The 21,806-nt window shown below is 44.8% G+C and overlaps 1 protein-coding gene across 4 annotated transcripts in view; it reads right to left on the bottom strand.

Moving 5' to 3' along the window:
• The window catches only part of LOC125712453 (PDZ domain-containing protein 2-like), a 76,645-nt gene that overhangs the window by 24,138 nt on the left and 30,701 nt on the right, over nt 1-21,806 (bottom strand). For all 4 annotated transcript variants that reach the window (XM_048982493.1, XM_048982485.1, XM_048982502.1 and 1 more), the window contains 4 exons: nt 9,520-9,988; nt 5,307-5,452; nt 4,793-4,925; nt 3,130-3,300 (listed from right to left, as the gene is read on the bottom strand). In XM_048982493.1, the coding sequence (XP_048838450.1) occupies nt 3,130-3,300; nt 4,793-4,925; nt 5,307-5,452; nt 9,520-9,988 (919 nt within the window). The remainder of the gene's footprint in view (nt 1-3,129; nt 3,301-4,792; nt 4,926-5,306; nt 5,453-9,519; nt 9,989-21,806) is intronic.

Consider the following 21,806-nt stretch of genomic DNA (forward strand, 5'->3'; position numbering starts at 1 on the left):
GGAAACGTCAGGATCGACGTTCCGAGTAAATCTTCATCTGGACGGCTGTTGAGATGAGGGAGACAGTAAACACTTCAGCCAGATGCTGAGTCAGGGAGCAACATCGAGAGGAGGAAAATACGCGGCTACTTGTGGTGAGTAAGCGACAGAAATCACTTTAAGATCAAGGAGGTTTTGCATCATCGCCATGGGAACCACAGCACTTGATTTCACCCCCCCACCTCCCCTCACTCAGTAATACAACCCTTAATGCAAAGTGATACTATCTGGAAGCAGCTAAGGCGATTTCGCAATTCCCAATGGTGTGTGGCAAATCGCTGTATGGATGAAAAAATAAATTAGTCACAAACACTCCAGGTGCACTGTCAGTTTGCAAGTAAACACAGAGATCTTCCGGTTAAAAAGAGAATAAAAACCAAATTTGGAGGGAACTCTGTTAACCTGATTAAGAGTTATTTAACCTAGAGTGACCAGACAATCCATAATAGGGGGCACTTTGAGCTACGACAGGATGTGCAAACTACCATTTCAATGAAAAGGACCCGGATTTCACTTAAGCACCGAGTTCTTGCTGCGTGCTGATTGGTCAGACTCCTATTAGCATGCATGTGTCAATAATGCTAATGTGAAACAGCCGGATGAGTCTTTCAATCAAGGAAACAACCCCATAAAAGTACAAGACGGACCACACAATTTCAGTTTTAAAATAGCACGTAAAAGCTGAAGTAGCTCAAAGTGCCAGGGATTCTCTCTGGGTTTAGCGTGTAGGTTGCTTCATCACTGTGTGTTGTTTACCTAAAATCAGAATGACTCATGACCACTGCAGTCTTTACTATTCTCTTACGATCATTTGTCATCGGTCTACACGAGGTCTCATCAAGCCCAAAACAGACAGCGTCCTTCCAAGATGACTATAACCCTTCCTAGGAAAGCTCATTATACACTATCTGCCAAGACGTTCATCGGCCATTTCCAGCTCCTTGATTCATAAAAGGTAGAAGGTTTGCAGCACAAATAACTGCGAGCCTCAGGAGACGCGTCGCTCTTGTTGAGCCCAGGAGCTGCCTTCCATCCTCAGTCAGACAGTGTATCTGCTGTTGTTTCTGCCCGCAATGCTGCTCTTGCGACTGTGACGTCGTACTTTTGCCTTGTGCCTCACGCGCTGCCTGTCTTGATGTTTGTTAAGCTTTGTTGGATTTTGTTAGGTGCTTAGGGGTGACAGGTCTGGAAAGAAAGCTATATAAAAACAAGCCAATTTGAATTTAATTGTCATAACAGCCAAAAAATCTTAATTAAATCCTGGAAGTCTAATTGTTCAGTAACACCAGTTTTACAAACAACTCCCGCTATACTTCCGTTTAACATGCAAAGACACAGTTTTCACAAGGCTGGCATTTTGGATTTTCCAGAATGTACTGCAGAATTCTTAAGAACCTCCGACACACAGTCATAATTGTTTCCTGGTCATTGACAACCAAGAGCTCAGCTCAGCTGTAACCTATTCATATCCGACACATCAAACCTAAGTTTACACCAAAATCAAATCCAGAAAGACAAACATGGAAAATCGACAAACAAATCTACACCTTCAGAACATATGTTTCATGTTTCTGTTGTGTTTCAGCTAATGAGTTTGAATAATTACACACAAAGGGCACCGGTCTGTTTTAGCTCTGAGAAACAGAGGGGAGCTAATCTGATTGTGGATTCGTCTGCCCTCCGATTGGCCGGCTCTTCGCTGCTTCACTGAGTTTAGGAATGACTCATGGGGCATAGCAAACTAAATAATCCAGACTAGTGCAGGGGGAGTTTTGGCCATTACAGCCGCATTTTCTCTCAAAGTCGCAGATCTGCTGGTAGCCCTTAAACAAAGTGTCAAACAACATGGACACAAACTGGAGCAGCTACGGTTTCGACCACTTTTGCTGCCCTGCTCCATTCCAGTCAAACTGTCAGAGGAATGTGCACATTAAGTGGACACTTTATTAGGTACACCGACTCGTCTGTGGTAGATTATGTGTGTTCAGGTCGCTGATGTTCTGCTGAGCTCTTACGTCCGCACCTAAGGCCTTCCTGTCAGCTTTATGGAGTCTGGCCATTCATCACTAACCTCTCTCATTAACCAGGTGACTTTGCCGTAGAAATGCAATTGACTGGACGCATCTCGTCCACCACACACCACACAGTCCCGTGAAAACTCTGTAAGTCCCAATGGTGACACCCACCATCACACCGCATTCAAAATCTCTCAGTCCACCAGGAGCCTGTTTCAGAAAGCATGATTTCTTACTTAGCCGGATAACTTGTCGGATTTAAGGTAGCCTGAGCTAAATGCAGGTGAATGAACATCAAGTCCATTTAAACTGGGGTACTTTAAAATCTAACTAGCTATGAAGCTGTAGTAGCCAACAAATCTCGCTTTGTGATACAGGCCCCAGGCACCTTAGTCACATTAATCCTTAGCTGTAAGGTAATTAAACCCTGTCTGCATGTTCTCACATGATTGGTTGCTTGCTGGCTGTTTACAGGCCGCTTTTCTGGCTGGGGGGGGGCCAGAATATCTACAGCAGAGAGCATGCTGCCTGACCTGCTCTGTCGCCTCTATGACCTGGCTTCCAAGTAAGCATGACAGACAAAAAGCTAATTGGATATTCATCTCCTTCACTGGATATAAACAAAGCAGTTCGACTCTGTAACTAGTTCTACATTCTACGCTAAACCTAAGTTTCTTCTTAAACCCCTAAAGCTCATATCGGGTTGCTTCACGTAGCTGAACGTCTTTGATGTAAACAAATTTGAAGATACTTCAAATTGCTAGCGGGCGACGTTGTTGCATGTTGAACTAGTTTCATAATTACAGTACTGACATTGCTGCTAAATTACGGAGGGGCCTTGTGACCAAATTAACTTTCAAGAGATTTAATAACATTCCATAAACAGACAGGACTGTGCGCTACTTAGAATGTTCCAGAACATGTGTATCAAAGATGGGGATCTGTCAGGACAGCAGGAGGTCAGACTGCCTCCCCCCAGGCAGCTGAGGAATGCTGCCAGAGCAGCGTACATCCACTGGGAAGGGGCAGGGAGATCGGAGATGGGGACATCAGATGGGGGCCGGATGAGGCATACCGGCTTACGGGCCAACTGGCGGGGGCTGCCGACTCGCACGTCCTCCACATCCGGGTCCAACCTCTGCTTGGCTCCCGAGGGGAAAAGCTCTGCGTCCTGGGACGAGCACGTGCTCACCAAGTCCGGCAGACTGCTGGACGGGTACTTCAGGAAATCTACATTGGACTCCTCCTGAGGGTGAATGAGAAGCATTCAGAGAAGGTGCGTGTTTACATGTCTATCCACCACTGAATTTACACTTTCGTCTCCATATTCCGCAGCCCAGAATCAGATGGGAAATCCACCAATGGATGAACTTAGAGAGAGAAAGACCAAAGCCTACCCTCCAAATCCTTAATATTTTTTTCATGTAATACCTTAGAAGTATAAACTGCTTCCTTCATTCATAACACGGATTTCCTCAACTATTTCAGAGAGCAGGACTTTTATTTGGGGGCCAAGAATTGATCTGGTCAACCGAGGGCCTGCAGTGTGGCATTTTATTACTTCATACTTAGGATTCATGTTATAAGAATCAGCTTTATGCACTATGGCATCATTGTCCTTTTTATTAAATCGTGTGATATTTAAACTTCACCCAGCATAAAAAACAATTAAAGTTAAATACATTAGAGTCTTATATGTACTGAAGACGTAACAAGAAATTCAGGGTCCAATGTCTGGAAAAACCACATTCAGTAACACCAGGCCAGACCAGGCCAGGGCAGGGCAGGGCAAGGCAGGGTACGGTAGGGCAGGGCAGGGCAAGGCAGGGTACGGTAGGGCAGGACAGGCCAGGCCAGGGCAGGGCAGGGCAGGGCAGGGCAGGGTACGGTAGGGCAGGGCAGGGCAGGGCAGGGTACAGTAGGGTAGGACAGGCCAGGCCAGGGCAGGGTACAGTAGGGCAGGACAGGACAGGGTACAGTAGGGCAGGACAGGACAGGCCAGGCCAGGGCAGGGCAGGGTACGGTAGGGCAGGACAGGCCAGGCCAGGGAGGGCAAGGCAGGGCAGGGTACGGTAGGGCAGGACAGGCCAGGCCAGGGAGGGCAGGGAGGGCAGGGCAGGGCAGCACTGAGGGTCAGCAGCTCACAAAACGCTGCTTCTTACATTGGCTCACAGTAAACTTTGGGGTGTCCCTTAACAAAATGTCTCTATCCCATCATACTAGTATTTTACCATTAGCTGGTTCACATCAACACAACTGCACAAAGCAGGAAAACCAAGCAGAATCAATTTCCCAAAGACATCCCACTAAAATAAGATAATTATTTCCTGGCTTAAATGATCCATTTGTTCCTTTTTGGCTGCTTCTGCAAATTCTGCTTTCATTATGTTTGGTAAAATGTTGCTACCTTTTTATCCCACATTGGTAACACCAGCTACCTCAACTTGTACATTTAACGTTGAGTATTTTCGAACAGCTGTCCTCCATTAATGCAGCTGAACACGACCACACAGCAGTGATTGCCCTCTAGGGATTGGCATGTAGTAGCGCAGGCCAGTAGCTAATGCAGAAGCTTATCTGTGAACGCCCCTGCAGGAGCTGCATTAATCTGCAGCTGATCCATGAGGACCGCTGCGGGAGTTGCATTAAGCTGCAATAAGCTGCATTAAGCTGCAGTTGATCCATTAGCACCACTGCAGGAGCTGCATTAAACTGCATTAAGCTGCAGCTGCACTCACCCTGCTAGCCACCACCAACTGGACCAGCCCGACCGCCGAGCGCAGGATGGCCACGGCCTCCTGGTGCGAGAGGCCCACCAGCGACTGCCCGTTGATCATCAGCAGCTCATCTCCAACCTTCAGCCGGCCATCTCTGGAGACATAGGAACAGCCGAGTGGGTCGGGATCCAGCCAACAACCAGGGAGCAGCATTACACCACAGATTCGTTAGCTTTGGACCCACAATTGCTGACGCCTAAAGACACGGCCCACATATGGACGCACAGCCGACCAATGGCTGCACTTGGAGCTTATTTTCAATATTTACACACATAAAGAGAGCAACTCTGATAATCTGCCAGAATAACAAATGTGTCTTCATGTTCTGGCACGTTGGTTCCCATTGAAAAGCAGAAGGTAAGGAGAAAACAACTAGCAAAGGCATCATACTGCTTCTAACAGGACCGGAAGACACTGCTGAATTCCTGAGCCGCCCTCGTACAGAGAGAACCAGGACGGGCCATTTGGATGTTACCTCTTGGTGGCACCTCCGTCCTCCACATGGGCCACCACGATGCCGTGGGGGGAGCGCTTGGAGCCGCGGCCCCCGGTGATCTGGATGCCCAAGCCGTCCTGCCCCTTCACCATGTCCATCTTCCAAATACGGCCGCCTTCCCTGACCTGTGGATACGGAGGAATGGTGAGCAGCTGCCTCATGGCCGGGCCTCTGCCTCCGACGTCGCCAACCCCCAAACACACGGCGATGGTAGAAGGTAAGGGAGCCATGCTGAGTGGGATTGACCTTCTCAAAGTGGTCTGCACCAGGCGGAGGTGACGGCCCCCATTCCTGAGAGCGCTTCTCAAAGGGGATTTGCCAAACGCCGTCTGTTCTACCATACACTGGCCTTTATCCACTAATCTTTCGCAGCCTTAGACATCGAGACAATCTTCAAATACCAGCTAAATACCCAGGCTTTCCTCTGAGGGGTACAGATCATTCCGGAACAAAGCACTTGAACTCTGGCACTCTCACTCACAAGAATACAAGGTTAACAAACCCAAAATCATTTTATAAACAAAGAGATTAATGCCTTTCATTTCTTTCTTAGATTGTAGTGCTACAAACTAAATTTATTCAGAATGTTTGGTCAGTTAACAAGTACTGAAAATACCAGTGCTAATTATTTCATTTTATTTGCAATCATTGTTATTTAAAATATATTAGTAGCTACGTCTGCAGACATACTGAACAATTCTTAAAAATAATACTAATTAGGAATGACATACGTAATCCAGGATGGTTAACAATAAGAAACCTAAAGCTTCAAATATTTCAAAAAGGCCAACAGGAAGGACACAACACCAGCTAATGTACCCAAGACCTCTGTCTAGTCTCAGCTGTTATCATATAAACGGTGCTAATCTGCATCTCGATCCACTGAGCTGAGATATGGGCGGCAGGGTGTGCACTGATTGGCTGCTCAACTTCTGACTCATTTCAAACAAAAACGATGAGACAAGCTTGCGACCACCAATCAAATCATTAACAAAAATTTGATGTACGAATGGAAAGACCACAAGAGACAACTAACAAATCAAATTTAAACCTGTCCTCTTCCATGCGATCTCTACATTACGCCGTGCGATGCTAATTGGCTAAGCAAACACGACTCGGCTGCAGTTACGAGCCTGGTGGTCAGTTTTTGGTTGGTTTTCTCTCATAGCCACTAAATTACCGCAGAATGGGAACGGAAGAAATTGTTCTCATTGTCAACGAAGACAATTCCTGACATGACAGCTTATTACTGTACAATAGACACTGAAATTCATTCGCAATGTTTCATGACCTAGAATGTAAGACAAAAGACATGAAAATCAGCCAGTGGCACAGTGGGACACCACATACTGGATAATTACCGGCAATGTTCTCATTTGCTAAAGAGGGACCGATCAGGAACTGCACTGAACACGTCTCCACACCAGCACCCACCACAATCCATCGTACAGTATCATAACAAAGATTACACAGCCTTCTTAGGTGCACTGGGATCAGAGTGGCCAGTTGTCCCCCTTACTGGTGCTCAGGTCGGTCCCGCTGTGACAGTAGTGTGGATCAGGCCCAAAACTGCAACACAGCTTCTGATCCCAATCGGGCCAATTTGGAAATAAACAGGACAACAAAGGCGGGCAGGAACCCGCTTTATCACTCCTTATCTGTGCTCTCGATCGAGCTTGTGTGTCTGGAATTCCATGTGGTGGGTGTGTGGGGCAGGGGGCTGCATGCTGCTTGACACAGCATAGCCTGCTAAATAACCAGTCCTCAGGGGATGCTACTGCAGCTCAACAAGTAGAACATTGCACAAAGGTTATGGGTTCAAATCCCAGGGAGCACATGTCAATTGTATCCTTTCCCTCAACAATAAGTTTCTTTGGATAAAAGCATCAGATAGGTTAATATACCTAAGATTCTGCACAAACTTCCTTTACAAGAAGTACTGAGCTGAAATAAACTTTGCCCCAGTGCAGAATGTAATTCTGATTACACCACGTATACAAAACCACTAATTCTGTTTCTGATTCTAATGGCTGCATGTTGGGGGAAAAAAAAAAACCAAATAGAAATCCAGAAATTCCCCTAAAGATAATTATTCTGTACAATATGTTTAATGTCAACCAAAGTGTCAGTTTAATTTCCAGAAAAGTTCTTTCATTTCTCCATAAAAACCAACCAGGACATGGATTTACACACGTCTGCCTCGTGGTTTCTGCCGTCTCTGCCTGCCTGGCTTTGGGTGCTGATCTCCGGGCTGGTTTGGGCCACGGGGCAGCAGTCAGCACAAGCTCAGACCCGACAAGTGCAAACCACTTCCTGCTTTCCCACGTGGCACAGCAATGCTGGTCCCACATTCACAGCCAGCAAATGTGCTCACACCCGTCATTCTGAGTGACAAACTGCCTGCACTTGGCATTCCGATGCAACTCACTAAGTATGCAATGCTGGTACGCAAATAAAAGGAACCCCACGGCCACGGGTACGAGTATATGCCGTCCTCATCTTCTTGACGAAAGCGGTTGGACAGTATGGACTGGAAGAAACGGATGCTCTGGTGCGTAGTGGGGACAGAATGGGTGAAAGACACAGGAGATCCGGACAGAAACCCACACAGAGTGACCGCCGGAGATCATTAAGGACAGAAGACCAGAACCAGAATCACTGGACTGTTTGATGAACTGACACAAACTTGCTTACTTCACTGTGCAGTTACCCAAACTCTATACTGGGGTGTATTATTTAATGCAGGGTGTGGCTACAAACATATTTCCACTGAAGTGCAACTTCACAATCCGTGCGCTTACAAAACACAACCCCTGAAATGTGATTGGCAAATACTCTGTTTTTTAACGAGTATGTCTTCTTATTAATTAACAACCAACACTCCTACACTAGGTTTACCAACATCACAGTTCACTGAAATGTGCGTCGCAATAACTTGGAAAAACACGTCATGCTGAATAACACTCGGCAGACAGATATTCCGGCTGGTCTCAGGAAAAGCAGAGTCTGATTTATTTGATCCTTCTTTCTCCTGAGATACCGCTGCCAGCATAAACGGGAACACCTGAAGAAATAAAGAAGCTATTTTTCATTAAACCTAAATTCACATTTACATTTATTTCTTTAGCAGACATACAAGCGGGGCAGGTTGCATATTACACCCATAATCATCATGCCAGTTTGATCACACTCAGTAAGCAAGTCACAGTAACTGCAGGATGTTAAGGGGAAATGTACGATATTAAATTTAATAAAGATAATCGTTATTTGCACTGACAAGGCAGGGTGCTGCTGAATTATTATAATGCTACTCACAATTGCCTTTAACTCCAGGCATTGAAAAACCTGGTATTTTATGTGAACATGTTGTACTCGACTGTTTATTTTATCATGAAAATCATTACATTCACTTTCTGATTTGCTTTTAAGTTGGCAGTTCCTTTCCCAGGCAAAGCCAAAGCTGTCCCTGCTCCCAGAAGAGTGGACCGCAGCCCCAGCATGGCCACGTGCGAGTTCATCGCAGCGGCGGCCTTAGAATTCGCACGAGGACCATCGTGCACGCGGATGAACGCTGTAAGGTGCGGGTCCACAAAGGGAGCCGTACGATGACTCATCGCACGTCGAATTCCACCCCACCTCTCCGATGCCAACATTAACAACCTGTTTGGCGAGATCACCCCCCCCCCACCCCCAGGGAGTCTTTCTGACTCATGGAGCCACACTGGAGGTATGAGTTACTCACTTTATTGTTCACACAACCCACAAGCGGGACTGTGGGAATAAATTAGCACATTAGCATAGCAGACCAGTCATATGTGTGTGGCCTAAAGTGCTTCAAATGCAAAATTTAGAACCTATGTTTACTTTTTACAGTGATTCTTCAGAGTTCTGCTGCAGTTCTGCTGAAGCAGTTAGGAAAATCTCTGCATGTATGAGTGACAAGGGCGGTTTTCATGATTTCAGCTGCTGTCATGGTCAAATCCAGGATAAATTCAAGGCACTCTGAATGCCAAATAAACAATGAAGACTGGAGAGAGATGTGGGTCTTTGATCAGACAGCCACAGACAGCCTATTGGGTTTTGACTTCATTTCAGCTTTAATCTTTTAGTAGACTGAGAAGCGTGGTCCATTGATGGACTTTGACTCGGTGATGCCCCCCGAGGGCCTAAACAGGAAGTGCTTGGAGCTTACCTGACTCGAGAACTCGCTCATGGTTTCGATCTTACAGCTCTCAGAGTAGCGTAGTCGTGGGTGGGTGGGGGGCGTGGATACAAGGACGCCATTATGGGTGCGGTTATGAGGACCCGCGGGCAGGGTGGCCCTCTGCCCCCTCTCTGGGTGGGCATCCGCCAGGCCGTCCAGCTGCATCGGCGACAGAGGCTCCGCAGGCCAGCTGTAGCCATTCTCCTGCGCGGGGCCTCGGGGGGGCGGGCAGCGGGATACCACACCCAGTTTACGTGTGCGCTTGCCGTTCTGGGTGGGGCTGGGGCTGGGGCTGGGCCTGGGCTCCGGCGGGCAGCTGTGCTGGGGCTTGCCAACAGCACCCACGCTGCCCCCCCTGCCATCGCTGCCGCAGGGGGGGAGCGGGGCCTTGCGTTTGATGCGACGCAGCATGATCAAGTAGATGCATCCGCCGCTCCAGCACTGGTCAGCCAAGTAACTGCAGAAACAGCAAGGACAGAGCGTGCTAAATGAGAGCAACACAGAAAGCTTCTACCAGGGGGGGAAAACATTCATTGCATTTTATTCCATTTAAAAAAAAAAAAACAAAAAAACATTTATTTCTCCAATGCAAACATCGCCGTAGGTAACAAACAAAAGGAAGGGACATGCCTGTAAACATGTTCATTTACATCTCCTTGTTCATTTAAGGCTTGAATAGTCTGAAGCAGTTCACAGCTTTTTTCACGTCCAAGTGACCTTACTGAACAGCAAGCGCAAGAGATGAGTGACGTCATGAAGGGTCAGAATGGAAGCCAGATGCCAGCGTGCGAACTCCCCGAAAAGCAGCTATGATCGCAGCACTCAGAAGCACAGTCAGCCATGTCTTACGGTAGGAAATGAGAACCGATGTTAATTAGTTAATTAGCTGAGGGGCTATGCACCGTAAGGTCCTGTCGAACGTCCATCCCCCTCCAGGGACTCCATAGAAAACAGAAACAACCCCTTCCCTTTTATTACAGGGTCACAGTGGGCTGGGAGTGACGCAGCACTCTGGCGTGACACTCCGCTTATGATTTCTAGGTGTTCTCCACATAGGGGCTTTCAGGATTACGCCCAATACCCTCAAACCCCTCTGCTCCCCCCCCCCCCCCCAAAGCTTGTCAGACTGACGCCACTCAGGCAAATGCCAAATAAGGCTTTTGCTTACACCTCCAACTGCAGTGCCAGACAAAGCGGAACCCAACAAAAAATAATAATAATTATAAATCACCAAAACAAGCAGGGAACCTCAGTGAAAACACTCCAGCTGCACACAGGATAGAAAAACAGAGTGAAAAGCGGAAAGAAGACGAAGGGAGACGACAAACGAGGCAGGAGGTACAGGAGCAACAGCGACGGCACATAAGCCATCATACGACGTGGAAGGAGAGTTCGGACATGTACAGTTAATCGCATTCCTTTGTTTAGCGTTCGCCAACAATTAGGTCCTGAAAAATGTCTAAACACGTCCCTGAGAATCTGACTCCGCGAATACGGAGACACGTCGATACCTTCCAACACCATCACGTCAAACTTCTCAAAGCAAATTTAACTCTAAGAATATGTAAAATTCTGATCACTCCTGGAAAAACAGGATGACTAGCATGACTAACAGTGAAAGACAGGTGAGACTCGTACAAGAGAGGCAGAAAAATTAAGATTACAGCTCATTCACCAGCATCAAGCCCAATCCAAGGATCAAATGTGCATGGATGAATAAAATTATTTTTCTGGTGGGGGATTGCAATGGAACGATGGCAGTACAGGAACGAGCAAACTTCCCAGCGAAACGTGTTGTTTTATCATTATGTAAGTCATGACTTGGATCCAGCCTGTGCCGCTGAGATCCTGGGCTCTGGACCAAGCAGCTGTTTGGCTCGCTCACTTGTTGACATCCACAGTGACTCTCCACTGTGAGATTCCCCTGCTCAGACCCCCAGCATGCATTCTGCTAGACCAGGTACATCCCTAGTATGGTGCATGATGCCATGTCAGCTACCCACAATGCACTTCTGCTGGTTTATTTTTATATAAATGCACATTTATTTGAATCTGTACACTGTATTTTGACATATGCAGTCTACAGCTAGGCAACCACTTCCAAAAGGATGGAAATATTTAATTTTAATATGTTAATTAAGTCTTTGATTCCTGTTTCACTGCCCACAAATGCATTTGTTAACGAGTCCACATATGTCGCTGTTTATACAGACACACGTATGAACATATGTGTAACATATAACACTAGTATTATATGTATATAAACAACATGTTTTATATCTTCTTGAAAATTCATTTCAGGATTCAAAATTTTCATCAAATTTATTACATTTGATGGGTGATTAGACTGTATACGTAGACCGTATGTGGTAAGTGGACCCACACTGTGTCGCAAATTTCACTTTCATTACGACTCTACCTCAGTCGCCACTGGCCACTCATTGATAAACATCCACGTCCATTTCCGGCGGTTCTTCACTTCAGCCAAGTATAGGTCAGTGCTGCAGCCACCCGGAGCATCTTAGCCTCTATAAAACGAGTGAATTGTATGCCGAATTCCACACCGCATGCGGAACTCGGCAGCATAGAAAATTTACAAAAAACAAAAATGATTTATTATGCAAGACCAGAATAGAAACTTAATATTTTTAGTCTGGCTTTCCTGTCTTACAGTTCCTGCTTCGGATGGACATCAAATGAAGAAATTCATTGATAAGGTTTTTAAATATTACCTTTAAATAACCTAGAAAGCATTTATATGCACAAAAATGCTACCAAAATATTATCATTTAACATTTGAGATTGTCTGTACTCAATATAGGCCTATAATGAAAAGAGAAACTAAAAAGAACATAACTCTCAATTCAATGGGGCTGCAGTGGAAGCCAGGTACACGGACAGCGACCATTAGGAAGAGCGTGCGACCTACAGCCGTCACTATCCATTATATCAGTAATAGAGTAATCTACCGATTCATCTGACGATTCGTTGCGTTTATATAAAATATAATAGAAATCAACCAGCCACCGCAGGGTGCACAATGAGTGAGGCATATGGTTATTTTAAGCACACTAATTGACTTGTACTTGCATGTTTTTGTACAGTAGATGAACACCGGCGTATCCGCAAGGACGGCACGCGCACACAGGGTGAACGCGCAAACTGCACACAGCGGCGGGTCGCGATGCCCGCGCCAGCCTCGCGCGGTAACTCATATTAATATCAATATGGCGTTTCATGCACGTGCAGCGGTCACATGTCAAGGACCACGATGGTCTGCTGGGATCAATTTAAACCATCAATAAGATACGCGAAAACTTTTTTACTGTGGAAGTGATAGTCTGAAAGCTTTGCAGTTTTAATGATGGTTCTTTTACAAAGTTATCTAATACACGTAAAAAATAAATGAATAATCAGTCTAAAGTCTACTGCTGCTGCTTTTGCATGAACATTATGTATTATGTAAGCTAACCTTTGTTTTAGCAGTAATTATTTTGACATACAGGAATCAAGGAAAAGAAATTAGGCAAAATAATTTAAGCCAATCTGATATCAAAGACAGTCTAGGCTACTCTGCGAGGCTAAACGATGCATATATATGGATAATCTCGCATTATTATGTGAATCCATTGTACCTGAATGTCTTCCTTTAAGATATATTTACATTGCGGCCATTCTGTGGCGATATTTAAGTTCTGCTTTGCAATACTGACGGATGACTGCATTTTCATTCACTTTTAATGTTTAATGCTTCCACACAAATGATGCTTTCGCTCTTTATTTGGACCCTCATCCACCATGCATGCCTAACTTCTGCCATATTGCCGAGCTATCAGGAAGAAAAATGTGAATCGATGTATTTTAATGATCGAGTAATCAAAATTAATCGAGTAACCGAGATAGCTCTATTTCTGACACAGAGAAATGTCACGAGGCGGACAGCCAGACAAGAGCATTATGGGCAGAAAAGCTCACAGGCTCCAGAGACCCTAGAAAGTACAGAGCAAAGAGGAGGACTGTGGAAGGACTTAAAAACACGACAGGTTTTTGTGTTCATAATATTGAAGGGCACAAAAAATGACCAAATCTTTTCATTAAATTTTTCATCCCTTTTCTGGAATTATTAAGGAAAAAGGGAATATATATATATATATATATATATGTATATATATATATGTATATATACATACACACACACACACACACAGTATTGTGCAAAAGTCTTAGGCAGGCAAAGAAAATGATGTTTAGATTATCCTGGTGTTGGTGTAAAACTATGATATTATCCCTGTCAATGTGTGTCAGCTTCGCCATTTCAGAACCTCTGCTAAAATCATCCTGGTATTTGCAGCGACCGTCCAGTGCTGCCATGTATTGTTTGACTTGGCCACTAGCGCACCTCATACAGCTAGTCAATCTGTCACTGACTTTTTAAACCAACATATTTAATTATTTAATTGAGCTGTTTGTGAAATTTAACAAAATCGTGGAACGGCTGAGGTGCCCCTGAGGAGAAGTTTGGGAACTGAAGCGGTGTTCATCTAGCCATCCAACTGGATATCAGTAACGTTTTCGAAAACAGAAGAAATTATAGTTTTTATTGTGTTACTCTGAATTTGCACATGTCCTAATGTTAAATTGTGTTTTTGTGTACACTTGCTTCCCAGATAAACAGCTTTAAACATTTCTTTGGACTGCCTAAGACTTTTGCACAGTACTGTATATATATATATATATATATATATATATATATATATATATATATATATATATATATATATATATAGACACACATATACACACACACAAAAGCAAAACCATGGTGAGTCTGGAGCTTGTCTAAGGAACCATAAAGGTGCACTTTGGACAGGATGCCAGTGAGTTAAAGACATCAATGCACATACGTCACATGGCTTTGTGGGAGAAAACAGACGCAGGAACAGGGAGAACATGCTATATCCTATGCTTGAGGCGAGAACAGCACCTGCAACTGCCAATCTGGATGTGCCAGGCATCAGTGCTGCTCACCCAAAATGCCAGGATTCACCTCTATTAAATTCAACAGAGCATAGCATGAGTCATATGCAGCCATAGTGGCCCAGTCACCTGTGACTGCAAACATGCACCCATCCCATACACATGTAGCCCGTGAATGATAATACTTACAATGAAAGATCATAATGAGAAAGAAATTGTCCAACCCTATCATGACTCCTTAGCTAAGTGGATGTCTGCATATTAATTAATCACCAAGTAGGTATACAAACAGTTTCACCCTCATTGGAGACCAATCTGGACACCTGTTTAAATGCACAAAGGGCAGACTCAGATTACAGGGCTTCCAAGAAAATCCATTTCCATGGGCTCAGTGACCGGGGTGAGTATTAGCTATGGGGAAAGCCACAGTGAAATCGGGGGAGGGCATCTTAGTGGGGGGTGGGGGCAGTTTATTAAAAACGATACTCGTGGGGGATTTCTTAGTAATATGCCTCCAGGCACAGTGAGCTGCCTTCCCGGCTCCTCGAATGGGGAACCGCGCACGGCGCTACCATGACGACCTGCTACCTGCCAGGACATTGCAGGCTAGGCTGAGATTCTGAGAGCGTAGCTGGGAAAGGAGTGCAAGTCGCTCTATGATTCCTTGGGGCTTCTTTTCTTGGCAAGTTGGCTAAAGTTACAAACAAAAACTAGTAGCAGAAGTCGCCATTTATGTAAGTAATTTTAAGCAATAACGTATTCGGCAATCACTTTGTCCAAAGCCAAATGGAAGTGAGGAAAACAGCGCATTACAAGCGTAGGTGATGTACAATCAGAAAAGCAGGACCAGAGAGTTTCTGGTGCAATTGGGATTAAAGCCCTACTCAGTGGCTAATGCCACTCTGCCAACTCCGGGATTTGAACCGGCAACCTTCTGATCACAGGCACTACATCCTAAAACACTGAGAAATGCAACCACACCACCATAAAAGGTTAGAGAAGAATAGCTGCCTACATTGACTCATTGCTAACGTTTTAGGTTGGAAACTCCAGTATGTTGGAGCAGAGTCACAAAGCTGAACGGCTCTGCTAGGATGAACCAATAGGGTTGCAGTCTCCTCCAAGCACGTCACGTCGCATGACAGAGGCTGCAGGCCTCCGAATATTCAAAAAGATGGCAGCTGGCATCTCATGCATCTGAGGCGTGCAGTGAAGACAAACACTGGCCGTCCCAGATAAGGAGGAAAATGTGGGTAAAATATTAATAAATCAACAAAAGGAACTTTCTCTGAATAAAAACATTAAATAAGCATCTAAGCTTAAGTGGGAGCAGGGGAAACAAATTCAACATTAACTGGCCCTCTGCTACTCAAAATGAATTTTTTTTGTAAATTGCAAAAATGTCCTATCCTCATATTTAGGAAGAGATTTGAAAGAGCACGTCGGAGAGTAATAAAATATTACAAGTCCAGCCAATACTGAAATATTAAAGCCTTTCAGCCTGTGTCTTGCAGCTAATGAACACAGCAAACAAGATAGAGAGTTCAGGCCAGGACATGATAAAAATTGGACCCGAAGGTTTTTACCAAGATTCATATACAACATATTACGAGCATCAAACTAGGAAGGCATACAGAAACAAACCCAAGAAAATGTCACAAGACGCCAAGCCAAGTTCTCATTTTCCGAATCCGCGAGCCAATGATCCAATGGATGAAATAGCAAACTTTTTCAATTGTGACATCATTCAAACAACTTCATTCTCATTGTGAAGTGTAGTAAACTTAAAAGAGCACGTTTACAACACAACAAAACCCACACCAGACTAAAATGATTCGAAAACATTGTCATTATGTATGTGCAGCACTACGCAAGCTGGCCGTGGTGACCATTCAAGAGGCGAATTATGAGACAAGAGCCACAGCTGAATGTGTTCAGGGATACAATAGCTGTCTGTCACTGAAGGGAGTTTCACCTACACAAAAATATCTTGAGGGCAGAACGAAAAATGACAAGTTTGGAGATTAGAGAGATAAACAATCAAATCGTAGAGGAGGTGGATTTAAGCAACTACAGTAGGTGGGAACTAGACTTCTGATTGGCTGGTCCTGCCTCCTCCATTTGCTTGGACCCACCTCCTCTACAATCTAATTGGTTCAGATAGATAACCAATAATTTTTTTTTGTTTTGCCCTCAGAATATTTTTGTGTAAGTAAAACTCCCATGAAGTTGTATGTTTAGCCTGTAAATGGCAGAAACACCTTAAAGATGTCTTTCCTTCTTCCGGCAAAGCCGCCCAGCCTTAAAAAGACGCACAAAACAGGGAAACTACTGTAAACGCAGACAAATCATACAAGAGAGGGCTAAGAGAACACCAGAAATAAAAACCTGCCAGGCTCCAATTAAAGGATCGTCGGACTCCAGGCAAGTCCTCTGCGTTTCTACCGGCTGCCCTCGCGGGGGCATTAGTGTAATTACACTCCAGAGGCTGCTAGCACAAGTTTTTTTTTTTAAGGATTAACCCAAGCTCATGTAAACAAGGACAATGGGCCGATTCTGACAGAAAAAGGGGAATTTCTCATTCGAATTCTGTTTAACTTCCAGGAGCCAGTATTGACACCCAGACAAAAAAATTTATTCTAATATCTATACACTGTATGAAAATGTATACATAAAACCATATTATATAAAAATAATAATGATTCTTTATTGAATGTATTTTTTCCCCCTCGAGCCCTATCAGAAACGCCGCCTACAAATAATTCAAAAAACATTAAATCAGTGTTGTACTTCCCAAGCAGTGTGCAAAACAGATTAGCCTGAAAGAATGCAGCAGGACAGTCAAACTGCTCGCCATCGGACGGTGACAGTCCTGTAAAAGACATGTGAGGACCTGCTCAATCAAATGACTATCAACACAGACTGCTCCTACAGCTGTTAACATCATTACCGAAACACACAGTTCAACTGCCCATCCTTCCATCCATCCTTCCATCCATCCATCCACCTACCCATCTTCAAACCGCTTCTCCTGGGCAGAGTCACGGGGATTCAGCACAAGTATAAAATATGAACTTCCTTTATCATCAAGCTCCTCAGGATTTGATGTGGCCATTACATCATTCCGTCTTGCAGCCAGGGTGTGGGCCACAAACGATAACATCTGGATCAGCTGAAAAGAGGGGTGGACCCTGAAATTCCTTCTCTCTTTGGCATTTATCTGTCATTCCCTCGTCGATTTATTTATTTGCATTTATTTAACAGATGCGTTTATCCAAAGTGACATACAATTGAGGAAGCTGGTTAAGCCAGCAACTGGATCGAGAACCACACTCAGGGGCCCAACTGTGAAATCACTTTGCCGACCAAGGGATTGGAATTGGCAACCTTCCGATCACAGGCACAAAGTCCTAACCCACAGAGCCACAGACCCCCCTTAACTGAAGCACTTTGAGACAGTTATTTATGCCACTCTGCGAACAAGCTGGACACGATTATGATGAACTGAAAGTTGGTTTTGGTTCCTAACCTTTATTCAGGACTTTACTGCCATGTACCCAGGTTGATGTTTTTTGGATTTGGCCCAGTGCAGCACAAAGACAGGAGGCCATCCAGTAAAGTAGCTACCCGGTGTTCAGCACCCGAATCAATGTTGGTAGAATGATCTACCGCAATGCCCAAGAAACTCCTAGATTCTGGCATTAAAGACTTTGCACTGAACTGCATAGTGATGAAATCAAACTGACTGACTAGTGAAGCCAAAGGCATAACGACACCATAAACATCATTCCAAGTCTTCCCAACGTCCCCTTTCCATGATTGCAAAGCTAATTATGTTCCTCTAGAACGCAATGCCAACGAAGGATGGAGACTATTATCGTCCAAAGAGGATAACAGCATGAATTCAGCAATACGATAATATTACGCACTCTGAATGCAGCCACTTGCACAGCAGATAAGGATCCAGGTGGAAACAAGATGTTTTAGCTTCATGTCGCAGGGAGAAGGTGATGCTGTTGCCTCGAGCAGGCTAAACTTCACACTGCCATACTAAGCTGTACAAATCTGTAAATCACGGTAATGATATTTAGATAACACGCCCATGAGCTGAAGGAGCGGAGTACTACTCCAGTCCCACCGCCACATTCCACCAGAGAAGATCTCCATTAGCCTGTTCTCCATTAGCCTCCATTAAGCTGCAGGTGGGTTAGGGTTCACGGCAGATTGCCTAGACTTGCCACACTGAAGAATTTGTTTCCACAAAGCGGGTTCTGATAAGGTCCAAACGTGAAGCCGGAGGAGGGAGCTCAGGGCTGGCAGGAGGACAGCGAATTCAGCTGCTGGTAGGACGTAACAGCAGGAGCGGCGTGGCAGCGAAGCCAGGAGCGATTAAGCCTGGCAACGCTTACAGCACAACCCCCTAAACAGAGAACAAACAAGCACTACAGGCTGGCTTTACCTCACGAAAGGGAAATTTCATTCTTATAAAGTGGCCTACTTTACAGATTCACGAGTTACATGTCAGCTCTGTCAAAGCATAACACGCATGTAGCATACTGCGGCCCAATCATCGGATTACATTTTTACATTTAGCTAGCTGAGGCTTTCATCAAAAACAATGAACATTTTTTTGGGAAACCAGGATCAGACAGAAGCAACTGGGGGAGGGGGGATTAAGGGCCTTGCTCAAGAGCTGAGTGATGAATCCACATTGGAACCAGCACCCTTCTGATTACAAGCACAGCCGCCTAACACACTGAACCACATACCACTTTTCAGGATATCTCTGTCCGCGTATTACATTAGATCTGAACGTCGTATGGAACTAACGACCCCCCTCTGCATTACCATACCAAAACTGACGTTCACATAGAAACCCAAATTAAAGAACAAGCGACAATGAAAGACTGAGACAGAGCAAATGCCGTTTCATTTTTGGCACTGTGTGCTTTGCCATATATCACTATACCACTAATAGGCTTCTTCGCGCTTTAAGCATGTAAGGGGAACTGCCGGGAATGTAACAGGCTGTGTCGAGCTATGGGTAGGCGCCATCGCCAGGGTGGAAAACAAAAACAAGAAAAACAAACAGCTCTAGGATTGCAGACCGGACCAGATTACTCAAGAATATTTCTATGGAACAATGATGCCAGGAAGCACCATTCCAATCCATCAGGAATGAGGACAAGCTCCATCACCTTGCGTTCCGTCTCCTTTCACTTATAATACCCACTGTAACGTCTCTCCCTGGATTTACCCCCAGTTCTTACACTGCCAGCAGTGACCAGGCTACATATTTTACTCAGGAAATGAGCACATCTCTGTGAACACTGGCTAACCTTGTCAGAGGTTTGTCTTCCAGCTCCTACAACCTCAAATTTATCCTTTTTTATTTTTCGGAAGAATTTTCATAGCAAGAAATAATGTCCTGATGGTCCAACACTCCGGCTTGGTTACATGTCTGTGGAGTTTGCATGTTCTCCCCTTGTCGTCGTGGGGTTTCCTCCAGGTACTCTGGTTTCTCCCCACAGTCCAAAAACATGCTGAGGCTAATTGGAGTTGCTAAATTGCCCGTAGGTGTGCATGTGTGAGTGAATGGTGTGTGAGTGTGCTCTGCGATGGGCTGGCCCCCCATCCTGGGTTGTTCCCTGCCTCGTGCCCATAGCTTCCGGGATAGGCTCCGGACCCCCCGGTACCCAGTAGGATAAGCAGGTTGGAAAATGGATGGATGGATGGTCCAACACTGAGCAGACAAACCTAGAGCAAAGATTTTATTTCCAGTTTTATTCCAATTCAACTTAACATTGTATAATTTACCCAAAAAGCCTTGGAATATTCTCAAGATGCAGGAAGATCAAGTTACAGCAGCCTGTATATATGCAGGAAGATCGAGTCACAGCAGCCCATATATATGCAGGAAGATCGAGTCACAGCAGCCCGTATATATGTAGAAAGATCGAGTCACAGCAGCCCGTATATGTAGGAAGATCAAGTTACAGCAGCCCGTATATATGCAGGAAGATCGAGTTACAGCAGCCTGTATAAATGTAGGAAGATCGAGTCACAGCAGCCCGTATATATGTAGAAAGATTGAGTCACAGCAGCCCGTATATATGCAGGAAGATCGAGTTACAGCAGCCTGTATATATGCAGAAAGATCGAGTTACAGCAGCCCGTATATATGCAGAAAGATCGAGTTACAGCAGCCTGTATATATTCAGAAAGATCGAGTCACAGCAGCCCGTATATGTAGGAAGATCGAGTTACAGCAGCCTGTATATATGCAGGAAAATTGAGTCACAGCAGCCTGTATATGTAGGAAGATCGAGTTACAGCAGCCTGTATATATGCAGGAAGATTGAGTTACAGCAGCCTGTATATATGCAGGAAGATCGAGTCACAGCAGCCCGTATATATGTAGAAAGATCGAGTCACAGCAGCCCGTATATGTAGGAAGATCAAGTTACAGCAGCCCGTATATATGTAGAAAGATCGAGTCACAGCAGCCCGTATATATGCAGGAAGATCGAGTCACAGCAGCCCGTATATATGTAGAAAGATCGAGTCACAGCAGCCCGTATATGTAGGAAGATCAAGTTACAGCAGCCTATATATATGCAAGAAGACCAAGTCTTGGCTGTGGCTTAAACCCAGAGACCTTCCCGACGTCTGGTAAACAGAGGGAAGCTGCTTTCCCATGAAATCCTGAAAGATCGCTAATTAACTTAATTTAAGCCGCAAACATGCAATATTGACTTATACCATATGCATCCCATGTGGCTTAAAAGGAGAGTAACTTTGCTGTCAATCCTGTACACCATGACTAACTGTTTCAGGGTTGTTGTCTGCAGTGATCTGAAAAGGCTGACCTCAATAATCTTCCAATTATTTGTGCCACTACAATAATAATAATATAAATACTAAAGAGACTGACAATGTTTAAATAATAAGCTTAAGTACTAACCCTTTACATATTTAATTGAAAGGCTACAACAATGATGCATAAATGGACTGGCTTCAAGCAAGGAGTAACAATAGAGTAACAGTCAGAGTTACGCTGTCAGAGGGTTATGTGACACTGAAGAGCCACAAAAAGAAAATGTCAAATAAAATCATCAGACAGTTTCTTTTGGCCAAGGTTCCAGGCTGGAGAATGGGACCGCATTCATACTGGTGACACACAAACATGGGTATGAGTTCCAACAACACAATGGGAGCCATGATGCAATTTAGGTTTGTTTCTCATCCTCCCGTATAAGTGGGGCAAGGCAGCGGGTAGCATGACTGCAAAATTCTGA

Source organism: Brienomyrus brachyistius, chromosome 2 (assembly GCF_023856365.1).
Source record: "Brienomyrus brachyistius isolate T26 chromosome 2, BBRACH_0.4, whole genome shotgun sequence".
Classification (NCBI taxonomy): Eukaryota; Metazoa; Chordata; class Actinopteri; order Osteoglossiformes; family Mormyridae; genus Brienomyrus; species Brienomyrus brachyistius.